The sequence below is a fragment of the Phodopus roborovskii genome, unplaced genomic scaffold, assembly GCF_943737965.1.
Source record: "Phodopus roborovskii unplaced genomic scaffold, PHOROB, whole genome shotgun sequence".
Taxonomy (NCBI): Eukaryota; Metazoa; Chordata; class Mammalia; order Rodentia; family Cricetidae; genus Phodopus; species Phodopus roborovskii.
The window spans coordinates 37,193,013-37,216,610 of NW_026126517.1; the positions used below are offsets into that span (position 1 = coordinate 37,193,013).

A 23,598-nucleotide genomic window follows, 5' to 3' on the forward strand; every position below is an offset into this window, starting at 1 on the left:
CAGAGAGATCCAAATGCAGCTTTTCTGCAGTGTTGAAAGAAACAAAGCTTTTAAAATGATGATGATGTCAAGTCCACTTGGTCGGTATCTAATCATAAAACGGAAGGCAGGTGTTTCTAGCACCTTCCACCTTTGTATCAATACACAAGGCTTCTACATCAGGCCACTATTTAGTTGTCTACTTCCAACAAAACCATCGAGTCCTTCTACAGGGGTAGAAGTAGGGGTAGCCACCCTATGGGTGCTGGGAACCAAAGCCAGGTTCTGACACCACAACAGAGGAGCCTAAGTTCTCATCATGAGGTGAGGAGGAGAGCATCATATGATTTTAAGCCCCTTTGCTATTTTTCTACAAACACAGCATAACAGTCAAGCCAGTGGTTCTCAACCTTCCTAACACTATGATTCTTCTATACAGTTCCTCATGCTGTGGTGACCCCCCCCCACCATAAAATTATTTTCTTAGTTACTTCTTAACTGTATTTTTGCTAGTATTATGAATCATAATGTAAATATCTGTTTTCTGATGGTCTTAGGCAACCCCTGTGAAAGAGTCATTTGACCTGGGGTCATGACCCACAGGTTGAGAACCACTTTTCAAGTCAGTCTGAGAGCTCAGGTTTTGTCCCCACAATATGTCTCTTTTCCATCTGTTCACACACCAGTCTAAGCTGTTGTTATAGCCCCTTTTTTAAGAGTCAGCAAACCAAAGGAGACACAAATGATATTGAAGCCCAATTACTTCATGCTTAAACAAACCTGAAATGAGACCCAAACAATTCCAGCTTTCTAGATCAACACATACAAGGTTCCATAGTTATAGTCACAATTTAAATTCAGAAAAACATAACAAAACAAAATTTAAAATCCTAAATAGCTTCAGATTCCAGCATTACACATGCACTACTGAGCTATCATCGCTTCCTTCAGCGAGAAGCAGGGAGCATCTCCAGTCTCCGTGGTACTCACCACAAAGGTGATCTGATTGTGTCGGAGGTTAAGTTCAGTTAGGGAATCCAGACCACTGAGATTGTCAACATGACTCAAGAGGTTCCTGGCAAGGTTTAAAACTCTCAAATCGCACAAATGATTGACATTTTCAATTTTGGTGATCTGTTAAAAAGAAAAGGGGAGGAGCATGATTAGCATATACATGTCATAAAATTCCAAAAATAAAATATTCAAATCACCAGATTTAGTGACAAGTGTATGTCAGGACAAAATTTATACTGAGATATTTATAGTCCATTTAAGTGTCTCACTGAAAATCCTATGATGTCATTTAACTTGTGGAAATTAGCTAAAAATCCTAGTTGACAATTTGACCATAACAAACATGTGGAGTAAATTTCCTCAAATGACCAATGAACCCCTTTGGAGTAGCTCTATGCCTGCCAGGTCCTACATCTCACACTATCTACCATACAGAAACTGCCTCTGGCCCCCAGCCACATCTCACAATGCTTTGACAAGGCAATTCAAGCCTCTCAGAACATGGGACTGCCAGGATCTTGAGGTCAGTGAAGGGTAGGAATGACTGAAAGGACAAGAAGCCCTTGGGGGAGGAAAAGATGGACTCTGCAAGAGAAGAGCTTAGGTCAGAAACAATACCTCCCTAGGGTACAATGTCTAGGCACTGATCTGTAGAACAAAAGAACTTAGGCTGTGGAAGCCACAGAGACACAGGAGCACAGCAAAGCAGCCTAAGTTCTCAAGAAGTGAGGGGAACACAGCATGATGCCAAGCCCCCTAATTACTGCTCAGCCAAGGTAGCCCAAAGCTTAGGTGCCTTTGACATGGAGGCAAGCGCTTATCCACCTCTCCACAGGACAGCCTTAAGAAACTGGGTCACTCATGTATCACTTTCCACTAAGGATCTCAGGGGCTGGAAAGATGCTTGGATTTGAGAGAGGTACAGCTCTTACAGAGGACCAGAATTTGGTTCCCAGAACCCACATGGAAGCTCACATCTGCCTGTAACTCCAGCACCAGGGGATCCAATGTCCTCTCCTGGCCTCTTTGGCACTAGTTTACATTGCTATAACCATTCGATCTTTTTAAAAAATCTAACATTTCAGAGCAAATGTTTGCTAAAAGACTTTTTAGATTCATAATACAGTTTCCATGCTGTTACCTGGACTCTTTGCAACCAACAAACATCATCTAGATTCCTTCTAGGCTCCAGAAGAGACATACACAATAGTGTACAAGACATTGGAAAGTATATGAAAGAAACCTGTGTTTATGTTTAAAATTTGTTCCAAGATTTTTCATCTATTTGATTTAAAGTAAAATAAAGTTACATAAAAATTTAAGGAAAAAGAACAAGGCTATGAAGACTCATAGATGATACAGAATAAGACATCTGACAATAAAGGTATGATGTAATTTGAAATATATGTACTTAATAAAGACTGTATAAAAAAATCAGTAATGTAAACACACATGAGCTTGAAAAACCCTCCCAAAATACAGAGAAAAACAAGAAATAGGAGGATAAAAGACAGGTGGGGAGGTGGACACGGGCTGGAATTATAACAGGAAAAAGGAAGTAATGTTTGAAAATGTGAACTGAAACTCTGCTGGACTCAAGAAAGACACACATGGGTTACTATGGTTGGGGTCAGAGTGCCCCACAAAACTCCACAGAAAGGTTTGTTTCCCAGCATGCAAGTATTGGGAGGTGCCACAAGTATCCAGATTTAAGGCCTAGAGAAAGGTCATTAGGTCACTGGATGTGCCCCCAGGGGATTATGGGACCTCAGCCTCCCCTCTCCTTCAGTTTCTTTGTCCATGATGTGAATGCTCTCTCCAGTGATTTCTCCTGGCTTTGCCTGAAGCCCCGGTGCAGCCCCCTTATTTTGGACTTGAACTTTTGTGAGCAAAAATGAACCTTTCTTTACTACTCAGGTGGTTTATGTCAGGGATTTTGCTTTAATGAACTAAACTTGACTAAGGCTCATGCATCAGTTCTCCTTTCTTCTGCATATATTCCTGAATATTCCTTTCAGAAACTGTGTTTCTCCAGTTCCTCAAAGGCCTGTGGGGCCTGAAACTACAGCCACCTGCATTTTTCTGTTACTTCTACTTTGGAAACACTGTTAGTTGTTGGACATAAGTATTAGTCTAAAGCTCTAAAATGTTATGTGTATGAGTGCTTTGCCTATATGTTTGTATGTGTACCATGTGTGTGCTTTGTGTTGTTGGAGGTCAGAAAAGGGCACTGGATTCCCTACAAATGAGGTATGGATGGTCATGAGCCACCATGTGGGTGCTAAAAATTGAGCAACATATGGTCTTAACCACTGAGTAATCTCTCCAGCCCCATTAACCTATAAATCTGGAAATATATCTCTAGGGATGTTGTTTAGTTTCTTACAACTCCCTAAGTCACAGCAATTGGTGAAATAAGATCAGTTATTCTCTCAGCTATGGACAAAGACACAAGCACAGAGAAAGTGACAGAAGCTTTAGGCAAAGAGTGTGCAAAGAGCATACACAAAGACTTTGATTGATCTACTTCATAAATTGACGAAACGATGCCCGGAATGTTGACACCTAATTGTGAGCCTCGCTGGCCAGAGAGTCCAGGAGAGTTGTGTGTTCCAGTGCCCGGATAAGGACAAATTTCCCACCTCTGGATAAGGAAAAGGCAGCATCTCTCAACCATTGGAAGGGTATGTTCTCCCTGAGAAAGCTATTAATGAAAGAGCAGAATTTTCTACACGTCCATCTGTATCTTGTTGAAGCATCCCTAGGAGAACAACTAGGTAAAAATCTGTAGAGCCAATCTCCCAGATGCCTCTATATTCACCACTGCTCTCACAGAAAAGACTAAGTCTTGATGTTTCCACTTTTTAAATATTTATTCAATCTGTCACCTACATACCTACCACTAAAGTGTCCCAACTGTCCTCTCTCCAGAGAACAGTTTCCCCCTGTGCTGGTCAGTCCTTAATACAGGCAAGAGTTATCCAGAAAAAGGAAACATCAATTGAGGAAGTGCCACAACCAAACTGGCCTGCAGGTTGGGGCATCTTCTTAAGTGACTTATGTGTGTGATGCTTTGTCTGGGCAGTTGGTCCTGGTTGCTATAGTAAAGCAGGCTAAACAAGTAACAAAGAGAAAGTCATTAAGCAGCAGCATCTCTGCTTAAGTTTCTGCCTCCAAGTTCCTGTCTGACTTCTGTTCATGACAGACTACAGACTTTAGGCTAAAGTAAACCCTTTCCTCCCTGGGGTGAATTTGGTTATGGCTTTTATCACAGCAACAGAAAGCAAGTTGAGACAGCTCCTCTACATCTCTTTCCACCCTCTGACCCATTTCCTGACCAGAACTGTCACTCCTCAAAACACTTTCATATCCATGAGACAGCTGTGATTAACATCATGTTCTATAGGTAATCTTGATTTCTAATGAAGCAGAATAAGATAGAAAAGACCAATTATGAAATATTTATTGATTTATTTAGTTATTCACTTATAGAACTGCCTGTACTGCTTATTGCCAAACATGGCTTCACTTGTTACCTAGAACAGAATGACCTAGAGCAATCACTGTCATTGCCCTTAATAACCTGCTGACTGTCAGTCACATAGGCTGCTTGCTGAGTGCCTAGTAAGCTTCTGTAAAGTCTTGCTTGCTCCCCGACCTTGTGGTTTTGCAGTATAAAGTGGGAATACGCACTAGCCCAATACCAAGGCCTTACAGGAGCTGTCCTGGCTCGGTCTACCACTGACATCTCCTCTCTTCCATCTCACTGGAGTCAGAATGTTTATTCTAGAATGGTTCCCACATTGCTAATGAGAATGAATTCTAAAGATCAAACACTTGGCCTTAACTGGTGCTTTGATTTATTTATTTTATTACATTTATTGACTTTATTTAGAGGGAAGGCATGCACATGCCCAGGGTGAGTGTGGAGGTCACAACAACTTTGGGAGTTTGTTCTCTCTGTGCACCATGTGGGTTCCCGGAACAGGTTTGGGAGTACATGCCTTTCCCCCTTAGCTGCCTCACAGGCCCTGATGCTAAAGTGATGTTTTTATTGAATGGTTCATCATTTGATATTTTAGGGAGCCAATGTCACAAATGCTCTCCCTCTTTGCTCTGAAATACACCAAAGTTTTGTTTGTTGAGTTGGATATTTTAAAAGAAGACAAATTTTCATTTAAAATCCCTCTTTGTGCCTATGGAACTTTACAAAGTAACTATGTGGAGCAAATTGCAATGTTAATATCAGACTTACAGATGAAACTGTAAGATATGCAATAAGGTGAGCTGATGAAGCAGAGTGTTTTCCCAAACAGTAGCCAGTAGATGATGCCTGCACACCATCTAGTGACATGGCATTTGTTACAGGTGCCTGTGACTTCTCAAAGGTATATCACAACTTGAAAAGCCTCATGGATCTAATATTTCTATATCAAAATAGACTTACTAAAAGTATTAGCACCACAATGCTTCACTGCACCTGCAATGATAACTTTAAAAATAGTATATATGACTGACAGCTGATCTCATCGACAGTTGACTGGATGCAGAATGAGGTGAAATACAGGCCAACGAGCACTCCAGAGGGCTTTTCTTCATCAGATCACTTGAAGTGGGAAGATCCACTTTAAGTGCGGGTGGCACCTTCTGATGTAGCCGGGATAAGTGGGTACAGAAGAGGAAAACTGCTTTTTGCCTGCTTGCCCTCACTCTTGCTGGCAAGGTCTGTTGCTGAGGCACCCCTTCACGGGTGTTAGAACCAACTTCTCTGGGCTTCCACTGTAAACAGAAGACCAGCAGCTCTCCCAGAATCCTACAGGCCTGTTGAACAGATTGGGACTTGCAGACTGAGCAACTAGGAGATTTTTGTTCTCTCCAGTGGGAGACAGAATTGTTAGGCTATGTGAACCATACTGAATGAGACATTTTAATAAAACATAGACACACATATATACTGTCTCAGTTACAGTTTCTATTCCTATGATGAAACACCATAACCAAAGCAACCTTGGGGAGGAAAGGATTTATTTGGCTAATACTTCAACATTGTAGTCCATCACTGAAGGAAGGCAGGGCAGGAACTCAAACAGGGTAGGAATCTGGAGGCAGGAGCTGATGCAGAAGCTGTGGAGGAATGCTGCTTACTGGCTTACTCTCCATTGCTTGCTCAGCCTGCTTTCTTAAAGAACACAGATCACCAGTCCACAGAAAGCACCACCCAAAATGGGCTGGGCCCTCCCACATCAATCACTAATTATGAAAAATACCCTACAGCTAGATCTTATGAAAGCAATTTCTCAATTGAGGTTTCCTTCCTTTCAGATAGCTCTAGCTTATGTCAAGCTAACATAGAACTAGCCAGCACATAAACATTCTGCTAGTTCTGTCCATACAGAGAACCCTGACTATTAAGCATGCTACAAGATAAAATATCAATTCCTTATTATGATTAAAAAAGAAAACTTAAACACCACAAGGGCATGATGGTCACGCAATTCAGGACAGTGATGGCCTCTGGAGAAGCAAGGTGTGGGATGAAGGAGAAACCCAGATGCAGGAGGAATTCAGTAAGATTACAGTTCTTCAGAGTGTGCCTAAATAAGGACTGTCACAATTATACAGATCCCCAGGGTCTCATCTGTGATTCACTTCTAAGAAACTAGGAAATCCTACACTAGAAAGCTGAAGACCTTAGAATGTCAATGAATCCATAAAGTGACTCTTAAAATCCATTGTGAGTGGGATTCTTGAAACATTTATAACTTTCAAAGAAAGAGAAAGGGAGGGAGGGAGGGAGGGAGGAAGGAAGGAAGGAAGGAAGGAAAGAAGGAAGAAAGGAAGGAAGGAAGAAAGGAAGGAAGGAAGGAAGCTGTACAATACCTGATTTCCATGAAGGTCCAAGACATCTAAATTTTTTAGATTCTCCAGATTTGAGATTTTCTTGATTCTGAAAAGCAGAATAAGGAGAATTGAACATAAATGTAGACACATCACATCTATGGGTAAATCAAAGCCTACTGAGGCAGAAAAGTATACTCATTTTAATATTTAAATTCTTAAGCTCCCAGTGAATACACACAGAGTAGTAACAAATGCCTGCTACTGGGGGAAAGATGCATACAGTTTCACTTCAGAGAAGAGCAATTCTACTTTTAACCTTAGGTCAAAGTGTGTGTTGTGGGGAAGGGAGGCAGTGCCAGTCACAGTGTCACATGCCAACAGTCCCAAAGCAAAAGGGTCACTTGAGTCCAGAGGTCTGGGAATTCAGAGCCAGCCAGGGCAACACAGTAAAATGATACCTTAAAATAAAAAAAGACAAGCATTTTAAATTTCATTACTAAATTGGACTCTCTGGTGGTTAGGCCTACCCACGTTCTTCTCATTGCTGCCTTGCTACCCACAGCACACTCGCTTCGCATGAAAGGGTTCTCCTCATTTTCACTGTTCCAATGGATCCTACAGATTCACACCACAACTACTCAGCAGAGGGAAGGAAATAGCACAAAAATCTCATCCTTACCACCAAGTGTCTACAATACTTATTCCTGCTCTCATTATTTATTGTCTCAGAGGACAGCATCTGCCTTCCTCAATGCTTCCAGAAGCCAAGCCATCATGCTAGCACAGTGCACACTTAAACCTCATGAATATCTAGTGCTTTTCACAGCTCAGCCATATGACCTCATTGCCAAAGCAAGAAGAACTCCATCGCCAGCCAATTCGCTCAACTTACTGATAAAAATGGTCTTCGTCTCCCACCAGGTAGCATTGCCACATAGCTGTAGCTCTTTTCTTCCTTCAGATTTGCTGCACTCCCCACAACCTCCCTATTGTCTCTCCTAAAACTTCACAATCTGTTCTTTCCCTGGAAAGCACACTACACTACAAGCACTCCTACTTCATTTAACCCAAACCGTGTGCATCCTTGTGGACTCAAAGGCCTTTACCTAAAGCCAGGTACTTCATACCAATCTAGCTAACATCTAGCTAAATATTTGGTTAATGGGAATATAAATGAATAGTGAAACTAAAGGAACAGACAAAACTTTGATGATATTTTTCTTCCCTTTTTTTTCTTGTTTTTGTTTTTGGGTTTTTTGTTTTGTGCCTGATATGCCTAGAACAATTGGAGGAAGTTGCAGAAGCAGAACCATATGGCTTAGGACAGAGCCCCGCTTTCTAACAACAATCTGACCTTATGGCTGTGAGAAGCCACTGATCTGATTCCTTCATATTCCCAAACTGACAGTCCCACTGTTTTAGGGACTCAGCTGGAGAGTTTGCTAAAACAGGAAAGATCAGCTCCTCCTATTCGCCTTTGAATTAGCTTTGTCCTCCAGCTGGTTCCCACATTGAATTAGTCAAATGCTGGCCTATGGTTAAGCTACTTATGCAGAAATATGGTGTGTGTTTGTGTGTGAGAGTATGTGTGTGTGTGCACGCAAGCATGCACATGTGTGTGTAGTATGTGTATGTGCATTCTGTGTATACATTCACTCATGTGTATGCAGGTGTATGTGAAAGTCAGAAGTTGATGTGGAGATATCTTGCTCTAATCATGTCTCTGCCTTATTTATGCATGTATTTTGTCTTTGTTTTTCTTTTTGAGAAAGGATGTTTCTCCAAACTTAAGCGCACCATTTTGAATATACTGCCTGGCCAGCAATCTGCCTGTCTCCACTCCCCATCACCAGGGCTACAAATGTACATGGCTGTGCCTGGCATTTTTAAGTGGAAATCTGAACTGAGGTCCTCATGCTTGCATGGTAAGCATCTTACCCACCAAACCATTTCTCAAGGTCCAGAACCACAGTTCTAACATTTCAAATCTTACTCTCCAGGGATAACAGAAATTGTCATCATCCAGAGCTCTCTGATCTAAAGGCCCAATGGAACCCATGTGTAGTTATGACAGCAAAGCCGGGCTAGAGGTTCTTGGGTGATCATGTAAATGACAGTGAACCTGAGGCCTGAGAGTTTAAAGGGCATAAAGGCAATGGCACTGAGGAGGCTCCACTCACCATCTGAGCCTAGAAGCTTCTATGCTCTAGTTCCACTGTTCAGCTGGAGACATCTGCGCTGACCAAGAGGAGGCAGAATGTCATCCACAACACACAGCTGGAGATGCTCAGCTAAGTCCCTTCTCCTCAGCAGAGCTCTCCATCTAAGAGCCCAGAGGACTTTTGTCAGAAGATGTTCTGGCCAGGAGCACTAGGAGATGTTTGAGGAGTCAAAGGTATATGTTGCAGATAACTTAAGAGAGAACTGATCTTGGACAGTGTAGCACGTTTTCTTGTAACACATTTCCCTTTGATTCATGGGAACTAGCAGTTCAACAACTGTGGAACAGTAAGTGTCTCCTGTGAAAACCAAAGAATAGCTGTGCAGAGCAGGCAAACAAAAAGACGGAGGAGGGAGAGAAGAAAGAGGAGGCGTCTGTGTTGGGGTGTTTCTATTGTAGCAAAAATAAGCACATAGCAAAGGGTGTTAGATCCCTCAGAGTAGGAAACCCCAAGGACTTCAATAAGGCCAAAACAATGCTGCCTTCTGGGTCAGGATGAACAAATTATTTTGAAGGAACCACAAAGTAGAAATAGGCAGAAAGAACATGATGATCTTAGCTGGATGCAACCAGAACCAGCATTTAAATATTGATTAAAATTAGAAATGGGGAGCACAGATATCTCCAGAAAATATCTTCATCTAAGGATGAAAAGGGAGACATTCAGACAATGGTACTAAAGAATAAATGTAAGCTAGACACTAATAACTCCGAGAACCAGAAAGGAGCCAGGACTACGGAAGCTAGCAAGGAACACCTTGAAAGGAAAGCCAGAAGGCTGAAAGTCAGCTTCCCTCATCACTTTGCTCAGTCAGCTGCAGGGAAACATACTCCAGATATGTGGTAGAGTGTCTACACAGATTACTATGACAGACCCATTCAAACACTCCAGGTTCCACATCTCTAAAATGAGAAAACATAATTCTAAGGTCACTTCTAATTTTAATACTCCCAAACTCTCTCAAACTTTGTGAAACTTTTATTTTATTTTTATGTTTAATTGTGTGTTTGTGTGGAGGGCGAGTGCAGTGCCCCTGGAGGCCAGAAGAGGGCATGCATTAGATCTCTTAGAGCTGTAGTTACAGGCTGTTGAGGATAGGCCTGATGTGCATGCTGGGAAAAGAGCTGTGGTTCTCTGCCAGAACAGTATGCACTCTTAACCACCACACCATCTCTCCAGCCCCTCAAACTCTATAATTTATTTTTTAGTGGAATTCTTAATGCAACACTGATAGAAACTTCCAGAGAAACATCAGGGGAAAATTGATCCTAAAATTCTGGAACATGACCTTGAGAATAACAGAGCTAAGAACACAAGATCTCCAAACACAGCACTTCAAATATTACATAATTTGGGCTGAAGTAAAAGTAAGAAAACAGGAGAGGAGGGAAGGTCACACTGACATCCTCCATCATTTCCCCCTAAGGCCATAGGCAGACTCTCTGACCTGCATCCCCTAAAAGTACATTCTAGGCCCTTCAGTCCAGATGAGTCCTGCCTATAAACAGAAGGCAACAGGAATGAAACAGCTACAGGAAGAGCCTGCACTAACAACAGCCTTGCTGAGACGTCCAGGTTAGGACTATGGACCACACTCCTTCTGCCCAGCACATCCCTCTAAGATATCCCACTAGCCATCAAACCTACAAATACAAATGTGGCTTTTAATCTGTGTCTTTGGGTCTTCTTATCTATAGACTACCATATCCCATAAAGTTATATAAACGTGTTATGATTTTCTCTTAGTTATCAGGGTGACAGCCATGAACTTTACAAAGGGCAAAAACAAAAGGTGTTATTCATTTTTAGACTCTATTAAGCCTTCTTTTAAGGCATTCAAAATTATTTGGTAAAACTGAATGGAAAGTCATGTGACTTCAGGGCCACGAGTCAGGAATTGTGTAGCTACTGCCTGATGGAGCCGTGGAAAAGGAACTGGGGAAGTATATGAACAAGATGTGACACTAAAACACACTGAGGGGCTGGAGGGAGGGATGGCGCCACTGTTAAGAGCTTGATGTTTTCACAGAGGACCTGGGACTGGTTCCCAGCACCCACATCAGGCCCTCACAATGGCCTGCAATTCCAGCTCCAGGGATTTGACGCCTTCTTCTGTTCTCCATAAGTACCAGGCACACAGGCAGTACAGACATGCACTCAGGAAAACATGATATACTCTCTGGGCAGCTGAGAGCACAGGGCATGTGGGGAGCATCAGAGCCACTGTAAGACACCCCATGTTGGGCACCAGATCAAAATGTCTTTATGGTTTATTAAAATGCAAAATCCCATGGACAAGTATTAAAAAAACAAAGGGGGAACCTGAGCCAAGTCACAAGCCACCACTAACACCTGCCTCTGCTTGATTTCTCACTCAAAAAGGCTGCTTCTTCCCTGGTCATGTCCATCCCCAATGAAAACTCACCTCTAAGACCAAAACACTCCTCGATGACAGAATTCCCATAACACACACACATACACATAAAATTAAAAACATAAATATTTAAATAAAACATATAGGAACTACTCTCTGAAAAAAAAATTACCACTGATTTAACAATTGCAAAGTAGCAAATGTCTCTCTCAGGCGAACACTAACAAGAATGGCAAGAAAAGCCTATCCTAAGAAATCACAAAGTCAAAGCTGGACTCTTCCGTTCACTTTTATCTAAGGCGTGGTGCTGAAGCAATGCCAACAAGGCTATCCGACTGAGTCCCACAGAATAGATCAGTGCTAGAATTCAAACCCAGGCCCTCATGGACGCTTGGCCAGGGCGCTCCCACTGACTTCCGCCAAGCTGCCCTCCAGGAATGTTCCAGTATTACTCTGGTGTGGCTGATCATCTGAACAGGGACTTAGCAGCTAAGAGTGCTGCCTATACAAGCACAAAGAACTGAATCTGAATCCCAAACACTCACATAAAAGCTGGGCACATCATGTAGAATCATAGCACAGCAGAGGTGGAAACAGGAACCCTGGGGCTCACTGGCTGGCAAGTCTAGTTCCCCCATAACCAAATGCAAGCTCGTGTTCAGTGACAGTCCAGTCTCAAGAAGAGAAGGCAGAGAGTGACAGAGCAGGACACCAAAGGATATATATCTTCTTACCTCTGCACACACTGCGAACACCAGTACAGACATGTGTACATATACACATATGTTCCTACACACATACATGCAAACACACAAATGCACATGCAAACACACATGAACATGCACTTACATGTACAGTGTATACACACATGCACCCATATACACATACATATACATAACTCCCAATACATACAACACATGCACACACCAACACACACTGAGAAACTACTTTACGAATACCTGTTTTTCCCTAACAGAAGGACACGAAGGGACCTCAGAGTAGAAAGTCCACTGATTTCTTCAATCTGGTTATCATATAAGTCCAAGAATATTAACCTCTGCAGATTAGAAATATTTTGGATCCGAGTTATAAAATTGTGCTGAAAGTTCAATAAACGAAGGTGTTCTTCCCCATCGATGATAGGACACACAGTCAACTTTTGTCTAGAAAAAAATATAAAGTCAGTAAGATCCTGAGTCAGCATCCTCGTCCTGCTTCATCTGTCCAACAGTACTAAGGAGTATGTCTATGCACCCAAGCTTTGAGGAAGGGAAGGGAAGTTGTCACTGGAGAGATGGCTCAGCAGTTAAGAGCATTTACTGCTCTTACAGAGGACCCTGGCTCAGTTCCCAATACCTCACAATTCAGCTTGAAACTGCCTAGAATCCCAGCATTCTCTTCTGACATTCACAGGTTCAGGAACACATTGGTACACAAACATACACTCACGCACACAATTTAATGTTTTTTAAAAGAAAAAGTTAATTTAAACTACTTCCTGTCCCCAGGGAAAAGACCTGAAGTTGTCCAAACCCTCACTGTATTTTAAAACAAGACTCTAATATTACTCATTTCATATGCCACAACATCAAAAACTTTCAAATATAATTGTCTTTTCTGGGAGAGGTTAGATGGTCAAACCAAGTCATAAAACCAGAAAAAAAAACTGCCTTTGGTATCAAGTCACTGATGTCAAACTTTCTCCGAATCATCATGGGAGCTAGAACTATACTAAAGGACTTATTTTAGAATTACTGACTCCCAAAACGTTCATGAGAATGAGAAGAAATCCTGCCAGCTTCAATAGAGGACATTGATGGAAAATTCCATGTGAAGCTCCTCAGTTGTAAGGCCACCCTTACTGAACATTTCCTCACAAGGCTGGATGCTAGATTCAATTGTCTAACACTAGCTTTATCTTTGCAGAACGTTCATGGTTCTATAAGACCAGATGAAATGTAATTCTGTGTGTATTTAGTTATAGTTAAAACAATGAACTTCTTCTGCACAAAAAAAGCTGGGTTGTTTCATATTTGAAATAAGTTAGTTCATGGCTCTTGAAGTATTCTACCCATGTCATAACAAGGAGAAGGTTCTGCATGATCTACATGAAGATTCAAAGTCTCTTCAAGGCACATACATCTCTGTCTGTGCATTAACAATATTACTGTGGCTCGTTAGAGATGTCCCTCCAGTGAAATCACATGACTGGAAGCTTTGAAGAAAACAAAATATAGAAGTGATCAGAATTCTCGTTGCAATGAAAAAAAGTGGTTAGAGGAAAAATAAGGGGATATTAATGGTCATAAAGATAACATGCTTTATAAACAGGCCTTTAAAGCTGGGCATAGTGGTGCACTAAGGAAGCAGAGGCAGAGATGGTTGAGTATCTGAGTTTGAGGCAAACCTGATATACATAGTGGGTTCTAGACCAGCAATAGATACAGGCTAAGAACCTGTCTCAGAAAGAAAGAGAGTGATAAGAAAGACAGACAGACTCTGGAGAAATTGAAAGTAAAAGCCACTAGGCAATAGCACCAGTTTTGTGTGGCTCTGATTTAGAATTCATCTCATGCTTTATACTCTCACAGCTGACATTTCTGTTACATAAACCATAACTTAAATGATTACAAATATGTTAGACTAAGTTTGTAGCTTTGCTCTTAGAAAACCTTGAATTGTGTCCTCCCTATTCAGTCTCTGTCTCTCATAGTGAAAGCCTCAACTCTGGTCTTTGAATCAGTTGTTACATGGGAAAAATCACAAACTGCCCTCCTTTCAAAAATCATAAAGTAACCTTTCCTTACCCCAGCAATCCCTGCCACTCCACCAAAACAAGACAGGAAGCAATGCCCTCATGAAGGCTCTGCTATGACTGTAAAGCCTTGGGCTATGACAACTCCCACCCCACCACTGATGCCTGTGGAGGCCAAGATTTGACATCTGTTTCCTTCTTGGAACAGGCTGTCTTCCTGGCATGTCAGGCCTACTTTCAAATCAGTAAGGGTCACATACTTCTTCTTAGGGCTAGAATCTTCCCTTGAACACTTGGACCCCCAACCACGAAGCCACACACATACAACAATGCAGAGATCATTACCACCCACTGGCTGTCAAACAAGGCTTCCCAAGGTGGTTCCCTGCTGCTGATCCAACTTTCTTGACTACACATACAACAGTTTATGGCATCGTTGTGGTGCTATCATCTCACAGCCAGCCTTTGAAGGGGTCAGTTTCCTTGGCCCTGACTTTCCTGATAAGCAAGTGTTGGCTTCTCCATTCTATAGGCTCATGCTACCAAAACCTCACCTTTAAATATGCTCAAGTCACCCCCGAGCTACAACAGTGGCACCAAAAGTCATAGTCACAGTCTTACAAACAGAGCCCCTGCTAAGATCACGTACCACAAGACTGGGTTACTCTTCTTGAATGTGTTTTAAATACTGAAGGGGAAGTTCCTACATAATCTTTCAAAGATGAGGATGCTACTGGAAAAATTATAAACATAAGGCAATATTTAGAATGGAAACCTCAAAACCAACTCACTTTCTAAAGTTGTCAGGAGAGAGGCTGTTCTCAACTAGAACTCTGCCTACAGAGCAGAGCCTTTCCTGGTACATGCAGGAGGGCTGGATCCATGTGTCAGCAGCACTCTGCAGATGTTCTGTTGGGAGCCTACACCCACCATCCCATTACAGATCCCTTCCTGATTATAAAGAAGGGCATCAAACCATATAAATATTCACCTCCTTATACACCATGTTACCAACAGCCCACTTTCTACTGGGCTTTGTTGTAGGTATCTAAGAACATAACTGAATTTAAAAAAATCACTATTTATGAAGATTATGTTCTAGTAGGCCACACACCACAAACACAAGTCAGTATTTAACATGTTAGAAAATGGTAAGTACTAAAGGGAAAATAAAGCAGAGAAGGGGATGAGCATGTGTAGCTAGTAGGGACCGCATCTGGGGAGAAGGCAGCCATGGAAAGTCACCTTTGGGATGTTGACATCTGAGGGAAGATCTGAAGCAAACAGGAGAGACAGATGTCATGAAAGGGAGAAAAGAAAATGTGCTCACCTTTCTAGGGTGAGCCGGTCTGAGTAAAGAATTTTCTCTTCAGAAGAACGCTGGAGAATAGGAAATGATGGCATTGATGAACTCACCAGATTAATATGATCACCTATTGAAAATGACAAACAAACCACTTCATTAAGGCCAATCTTAAGAGTTGTGAAACTAGAGCCACAGTTGATTTAGAGAACTTTGAAGCCTACAGATACCTTTTCTAGACATTTCCGCAGCTTCTGTACTAGAAATTGATTATTATGCTGGGGTTGTTTCCTTCTCCTCAGCCCTAAGTTCTGTGCTCTGTGGGTGCCAAATAGCTTTTGCTTGCCTGATAGGTAAGCTGAAAATCTAGCTGTGCTCTAGCACTATCTTTATCCCTTTACAGTTCAGACTCCTGATACTACATGCCAACTACATGATACACTACATGATAGCCCCTCATTACCAGAAACATTGGGGCCAGCACTATGACAGCCCTGCCGGATTCTGGGCTTTGAAGGTGTCTGAATGGAAGAGTCTCCAAATGCTGACAAGGAGCTTGTGGCAGTTCTCATGTCCAGCCCACAGAGTTCTGTCACGTTTGTTGTGGATGAGATGCATGATGACTTATTACGAGGCGACGGACTTATTACTCTTCCATCTCCTTCAAAATATCAAAAAGTTTATCACAAAGCTACATAATACATGACTTTGCTATAGGACAGACACAGAAAGTAGTTTGGGATAGCAAATGTAAACCTCACATCAGTTCTTCCCCCTCTGTGTAGGCCACTGCTACAACTAGAGAATGCTGCAAAGATGCCAAAGAGGGTGGCGACAAATTTAGGATACTGTAGATAGGCTCAGGGAGCACACGATACCCAATGAAGCTTAAAGGCTGGGTGTTTCTGATGCTAAGAAGCTTTTCATCTTGGAAAAAGCACATACTAAACAAGTAAGCTAAAACAATGTGCAAAGACACCGACTATGAAAGAAGAGTACAGCACTGCAGAATTAGCTCAGTGATTAAGAGCGCTGGCTGCTATCACAGATGATACAGGTATAATTCCCCGTAACCACAGATGGCAGCTTACAACCATCTGTGCTCCAATTCTGGGGCATCCAACTCCCTCTTCTGGCCTCTGGAGGCACCACATGCTTATGATGCTGACACACATGCAGGCAAACATCCATATGTACGTTTTTAAAGTACTTAGAACTACTCTTTTAAAAAAAAGAACAGTACCTTTGCACATAATGTGTCTAGTTACTGGATAATTTTTAAAAAATCACGGATGAGTTTAGGAAGAGGTGAATACTAAGAAAAAGTCTAAAGAAATAGAAGAGTATAGAGTGGTCTGGAAGCAATGGTGACAAGTTCCAAAAACTTGAATACCAGAGGATAGCTACTGTTTTGGTCTCTGTAGATTGAACATCCACTATAAGCAGCAAGTGACAAGGAAGTACCCGATGGAAGCAACTGGCAGGATGAGAGACTCCAAGACCACCACAGAACGCTGCTGCTTGGACTACCTGAAAAGAGGAAAACCTACCCTAGAAGCTGACAAGCTTTCAGGAGATATGATGATAGCCTAAAATCAAGCCGCTACCACCTCTTAACTGAAAAGCAGTGGTATCAGTATCAGCTGGCCTTTCCAGGTCTACAAAAGCAGCTCATGCTTTCCACAAAATAATCAGCACTCACATCTCACTTTCCTGAAGAACATGAAACATTAAGACATCTAACCATGCTGCCCCAAGAGGTAAGCATCTAGAATTGACACCATGCTCAGCAATGAACATCAAATGCTAGGATCACTTGCTGGCAGGATCCCCAAGCCACAGAAACCAACACACTGATTTGGAGTCCAAAGCCAACACCAGCTCAAGGATTAGCTACAGCATAAAGATTAGCTGTCAAAGTCAGTGGAACATGATGAAAGAAAACTCAAGGGGATAAAGAATCTCATTTTGTCTGATTAACATTTCATTAGGTTCCTTGAATTACCACCAGGACTTCAAGGTGATCTCAGATTTAACAGTACATCAAAACCTTCCATGACTTGGAACGCAGAGGCAAATTTCAAAGAATAAGTTTCATTTACACCTTGTGAATAAAAGAATTCTACCCTTGTATCTTTCAGCTCCTCTTACATGCAAATGTCATTATTTTCTGTTTACCACTGATATGATATACTTCCTACCATAGACAGCAAAGAACAAAAACGTTTAGGTAAAAAAAGTCTTAACATCTACACAGAGATCCTATAACCCTGGGAAACACAGAATCTTTGAACAGCCATGTAGCAATGCGGGTGTAAGCACTCACATGCCCCCATGTTGGTGTTACTCTTCGGTCACACTTGCCCTGACTTCCTGACCAGATCTGCAATCTCCTAACAGCTGGTCTCATTTTACATCTCAGCAGAATTTAGCTGTAGGGGCCAATCAGGAGATTTTCCACTCTGTAGGAGCTTAACTGAAAATCTATTTTGTGTTTTATTTCTATTTTTTAAAAGAAAACCAATCAGAAATTCCTGCATTTTAGTGTAAGTAGTACCTCAAAGTGCTCAGAGGTAAAATGGTCTACCACTGGTTAAAATGCTCATGAGGTGTGGTGTAGGCTAGACATGGGAGAGGGTAGAAGAGACTGTAGAGAGACAGGCAGCTGGGGAACATAGCACACTGTGGTGGATGTGCAATGAGCCTCATCTCTGAGAATGATCTGATGACCAAGAGTCTGACTAGATTTTTCCACTTGTTTGTCATGATGTCAGGAGTTGAGTATTGCCTCCTCCCTCTGTATAGACTGTACATGTTCACTTAAGGGGTTTGATAAGATTGCAGGAGTCACTGAAGTAGTCAGCTCTTACAAACTTGAGGACACGGACTAACACTCAATAACACCTAAAATGCCTACAGAAAATTACACACGGAGAGTTAGACTCTAAATCTTTCTGGTCTAACGGCTAAACTTTAGTTTTGAAACACCAAGTTCCTTGATTTTGACTGAGAGAACCATTGGTTATGTTGTGCAGGTAGACTTGTGTGGTTAATTAAAAAAGAAAATGTCTGAAATGGGTTTTGAAGGACTAGATATGAGAGTGTAGATGGTTACACAGAGGTCCTCTTGCCTGACAAAATTTGAATTTGAATTTTTCTTTAATTTGTCAATCTAAATTTTATTCCAGGATTGTATGCTCTAGGTTGTAGAAAACTGAGTACAGAAGTCAAGATAATAGTTACAACTCATGTGGCTTTCTCTACATAACACTGCCTAGACTGTGGAAGAGTCCACAGTTTAAGACATATCAAATGCGAGTCTTGTCACAGAAAATGGCTTGGAATGGGATCCTTTAAGAAAAAGTAAATTCAGTTTCTTTATGCCTAAATTTATTTTGTAATTTATGGGTCATGGCTTATATATAAAACTTTGTCTCAGGTTCACAAAAATCAATATATCTGCACTATTTCCTCATCAGCAAAAATTTGGTAATATTTTATCATTTATCATACAAATATAAATTAACTACAATCCCTTTACCTCTAGAAAAAATCTGAGAAAGTAAATTTTTGTCCACAGTTGAGGGAAAAAAATCAAGATGCTACTCTGCAAGAATTTGAAAGAAATTCACAATGAAGACGTAAAATGGCCTCTAGCTGAGAACTTGCAGCTCCATGCTGGGAACAGTGGAGAGAGCACAGCACACACTCTAGGAACACCCTTGGAACCAAATGAAAGGTGGGGACAGATGCTTCCTGTGCTTTAAATCTAGAGCTAAGTGGGGTGGATTCCAGGAATTGACAAAAGTCTTGAGTGGAGAATGTAGGAAAGAGAAACAAGACAGGTAAGGTTAAATGGATCCAAGAGGAAGACCCAGAGATAACTCCTCACACCCACAAAAAAAGGACATATTGATCAATATCCAAACTATTCAATACTGCCTTCTATTCATAGTAATGAAATGGACAACCAAAGGGCCTATACTGATCACCCCTCAGCAGGCAAATCTACAGGATCAGAAAGCAGGCAGAGGTGATAGGGAAGCAAGTGCTCCTAACAGGCAGAGATGGAAGGAGGCTTTCCTTTGCTCATTTGGTTTAAAAACATGTTTCAGAAGTACAACCAAACCATATGACCTAGCATCAGTACAAGGGTGGTCCACAAACCACATCACCACAAGTGACAGATCACCCTGACACTGTGAATGTACACCCCCAAGTACCACCCAAAACCTACCAAACCAGAATGGGGAAGAGGAGAGGGACTCACTAAGAATCTGCATTTTTAATAAACTCCCAAGTGACTCACATCAAGATAAAGGCTTCTAATGATGAAAGCCTGTGATTCGTGATGTGTGGGAAGAAGACAGTTTCTTTCTATTCCTAACCTACCACTGTTTTCTTATTTTCAAAATACATGTCTTTCCATAGCCTCAGATCTACTAATTAGCCATCATTTTTGTTTCTAATACAACCAGAACATTCTTTTCCTACTCTCTATTACAACCCATTTTCAAACTAAAATGAGTTTTTTTGAAGATTTTTGTTTGTTTTTTTTTTTGTTTGTTTGTTTGTTTTAATGCACTGGAAGCAATCCACTATGGTGTGTGTGTGTGTGTGTGTGTGTGTGTGTGTGTGTGTGTGTGTGTGTGTGTAGATCTATATCACCAATTCTGATTTAAATAAATAGCAAACCTATTTTGTAACCAACTAAATTTTTCATTTTGTAATTCAAGCACTTGTCATACAACAATGTGAAATGATACTGTTCAGACAAAAGGAGTCTGCTCTCTGCTCACTGACAGTACCTTGCCTACTTGAGTAGTTTCTCTCCAGGTCATGTTGTAACAGTCTACCAGGAAATGATGGAGTTTCTCTGTTAAGCTTGAATTCAACCTGCAAAATAGCATTTAAGGAAAGATATTGAGAGAAAAAAGTGACAGTAAGAAATGAAGTTTATTATAAAATAACAGATAAAATGTGTTTTAAAAAATGTTGACTCTTGAAAACATCAGGAAGGGCTACATATTATATGATTTCTTTTACATGAACTACCCACGATTGGAAAATTCATAAAAACAGGAAGCATATTTATGGTTTTAAGTGGTTTAAAATAACTGGGGAATATGGAGCAACTGCTTAATAAATAGGGGATTATGTTTGGAATGATGAAATGTTCTAGAACTAAACAGAAGTGATAGTTGTACAACCCTGTAAATGTACTTAGTGCCACTGAGCTGTAAGCTTTAAAATGGGCTAAATTGGAACTTGCAAGGGAGGTATAACTTTACAAACATAAAATTGAAGACAGTTATAGAAGATAAGATTAAAATACTTACAATCTCTCCACAAATATAATTTCTACAAATACAATGACTGAAATAATCATTTGCTCAATAAAAACAATAAAAGCTAAATGGAATTGTTTTGATTTTTAAGTACTTTAAATATCTATTTTAACATGATAAATTTTCATATTTAAGAAGAATTTTAACTGCCTCTTTTAATAATTTTATTGTTTTAAAAATTAAAGAATTTTTTTAAAAATTTAAATTAGTATTTTTAAAAATAATTTTCATAGTAGGACTGAAAAGCCAAAACCAGAATGTCCTGTTATGTTTAGCCATAACAGCTTTAAAAATATATCTTCAAAGACTTATGATACTTCTCATTCCCATCCAATAAACACATCAGCATTTGCATCTTATCATCATGAGCACTATATGTCTACACACAGAAAAGTGGATAGTACAAAAAGGATGTTTAAAACACACAGCATTTCTAAAAGCATTTCTATAATGGTAGAAAAGGATAAGCGGGCAAAGGCAATTAGGAAAGTTTTACAAACAATCCACTATGCTTAATTATCAAAACAAATACATTTTCCATTAATTCAGCTGTTGTTAGAGATGATCAAATGACAAGATCAGGACAGTCAAACAAGGAAGTGTTTGCTATTTTCACATTTATATATAATTAAGCAGATGCAGTCTCTAAACTAGTGGCTCCCTTCCATTCACCTTCCTCTGGCCCTTGTTTATTCTTTTCCTGCTGCTGTCTGTAAACTCTGGCCTTTATACTACAGAGTTCCTCCAGGGATGTCTATTTCACAACTTCTTAGGGAACAATTGAATTGTGAAGGTTGAACATGTACACTTTGGCTACAGGGAGAAGTGAATTGTGTATGAATAGCATGGGAGGGTGGGTATGTGCTGAGATGAGGCAGGAATGGAAGGAAAGGTTTTATCTCAAAAAACAAAAGAAAAGCCAGCAATTCTGGAAGTTTCCAAGATATTACAGGTAAATGCTGAGTGTGGAAAGATGGTTTATTGGTTAAGACCGCTGCTGTTCTTTTATAGGATCTGAGTTTGTTTCCTAGCACCCATGATGGGTGCCTCACAACTACCTGTAATTCCAGCTTTGGGGGATCAGACAGACAGACAGACAGACACACACACACACACACACACACAAACACACACAAACAAGAATTTCACACTCAATACATTATGAAAACATTGTAACAATATTTCCTCTGCTAAGCCAGTTTTTCTTCTCTAATTTGAAATGAAGTACAGAGTGAAGCCCTCCTAAAATGTTACATTTTATTCTTCCTGAGATGCCACTAGAATGACACCATCATTTTGCCATTTTACCTATGTCTAAGAAATAAAAGCATTTTTCAATTAAATTATGTCATACAGCCAATTTTAAGAAACACCTTCAGCAGAAATGTTTAAATGTGTGTGTGTGTGGGGGGTGGATTTTGTAACCAATGGAATAGCCTAAGTCAATAAAAGAGGGGTGATTTAGCTTTTTGTAGGCAGAAAATTAAGCCTGCTTTACATTGAAAACCAAAATAGATATATTCAATCTCCAGATCAGAATCTATTGTTAAGACATGCAACTATTTGTGTAGAATATCTGACAATTTATTTTCAACTTAAATACAATTTTGCTTAAATCTTACTTTGTTTTTGTCAGAAAGTGACGACGTTTGAATAACCAGATGCAGTCCACAGTTCACCTGAAATGTAAAAATTAAATCACAAAATGTATTCTTAATACACATGAATACACACACACGCACACACATACACACACACACACACACACCCATCATACAAAGACATCAAAAAATTTGAAAAACCGTCAAATGTTATATCATTGTTCGCTTTTCTAGTAAATAACCATTTTCTGAAGATTTGTAAAATAATGTCTAAGAATTAAAAGCTCTCATTGATTTATTTTTCAAAATGTCGGAGGCACCGATTTAACCCACCTTGTACCTCATGCTTTGGATCCCTGCCATTTCTCTTGACAATCAATGTATCAGTGCTCAAATGAAGGAGGTGGGAGTGTCTAAGAACAGGTTCCTTTCTCAATAGAAAAAAGAAAGAAAGAAAGGGGGTGGGAGATAACCAAAGGAATCCCAGTGTTTACCTAGCAGACCAGCTCCACCTTCTGGAGAGCTCCGATCTTGGACAAGATTTTAAACACTATCATACCATATTCAAATATGCTCCCGAGTGCTTTGGACTAGCCCACAAACCCCTAGCCTCAGTCAGACAATAGCTTGAGCGGCCCTGACCCCATTTATGCAGCCCATCACCTAGGACAAAGACGGCAGTCAGAGAGGACAAGAGTACTGGAAAGGAAGAAAAAGCAGGAAGGCCCAGCTCACATTGTTTGCAGCCCGGCCAGAAACGGAGCGGTATTTCCCGGGAATCATGGCAGGAGACAGTCCAGGATGTTCGATCCTCCTTGGAGGTAATGCTACAGCGAAGATTCAGAGAGACCAAAAGGGGTCATCTCCCAGGCAACCCGCTCAGGGGTTGCCATAGAAACCACCATTTCCGGTCTGGTCCTCGTCCCAGATCTGCTGACCGTCCGAGTGGTCAGTCTCGGGGTGTATCTGTGGGGCCCGGTGCGTCAGCACTTCCTCGTTCTGGCGCTTTTCGGGCCTCGTGAAAACAGCGGGATCCGGAGGAGGATAAAATGGGGAAGAGGCTGGCCACATCGGTGGCTATGGCAACCGCGACTTCCGGTCCTTTCCTCTTTACGACCCGCCCCAACTCTTCCCGCGGGAAGTTTGATTCCCATTACCTGC

General features: G+C 40.9%; 2 protein-coding genes across 9 annotated transcripts in view; one reads left to right on the top strand and one right to left on the bottom strand.

Moving 5' to 3' along the window:
- Lrrc49 (leucine rich repeat containing 49) overlaps positions 1 to 23,486 on the bottom strand; it is a 96,289-nt gene extending 72,803 nt beyond the window's left edge. The window contains exons 1-8 of one of the 8 annotated variants that reach the window (XM_051197659.1): positions 23,173 to 23,486; positions 22,459 to 22,515; positions 20,297 to 20,384; positions 15,952 to 16,149; positions 15,516 to 15,618; positions 12,390 to 12,593; positions 6,874 to 6,940; positions 970 to 1,113 (exon numbers count right to left, since the gene is read on the bottom strand). In XM_051197659.1, coding sequence (XP_051053616.1) covers positions 970 to 1,113; positions 6,874 to 6,940; positions 12,390 to 12,593; positions 15,516 to 15,618; positions 15,952 to 16,149; positions 20,297 to 20,384; positions 22,459 to 22,515; positions 23,173 to 23,220 — 909 coding nt within the window. In that variant the 5' untranslated portion in view covers positions 23,221 to 23,486. Of the gene's footprint in view, positions 1 to 969; positions 1,114 to 6,873; positions 6,941 to 12,389; positions 12,594 to 15,515; positions 15,619 to 15,951; positions 16,150 to 20,296; positions 20,385 to 22,458; positions 22,516 to 22,770; positions 22,916 to 23,172 lie in introns of those variants that run through there. The other 7 variants (XM_051197660.1, XM_051197661.1, XM_051197663.1 and 4 more) reach the window with 7 other exon arrangements.
- LOC127231843 (leukotriene A-4 hydrolase-like) overlaps positions 1 to 23,598 on the top strand; it is an 820,404-nt gene that overhangs the window by 765,554 nt on the left and 31,252 nt on the right.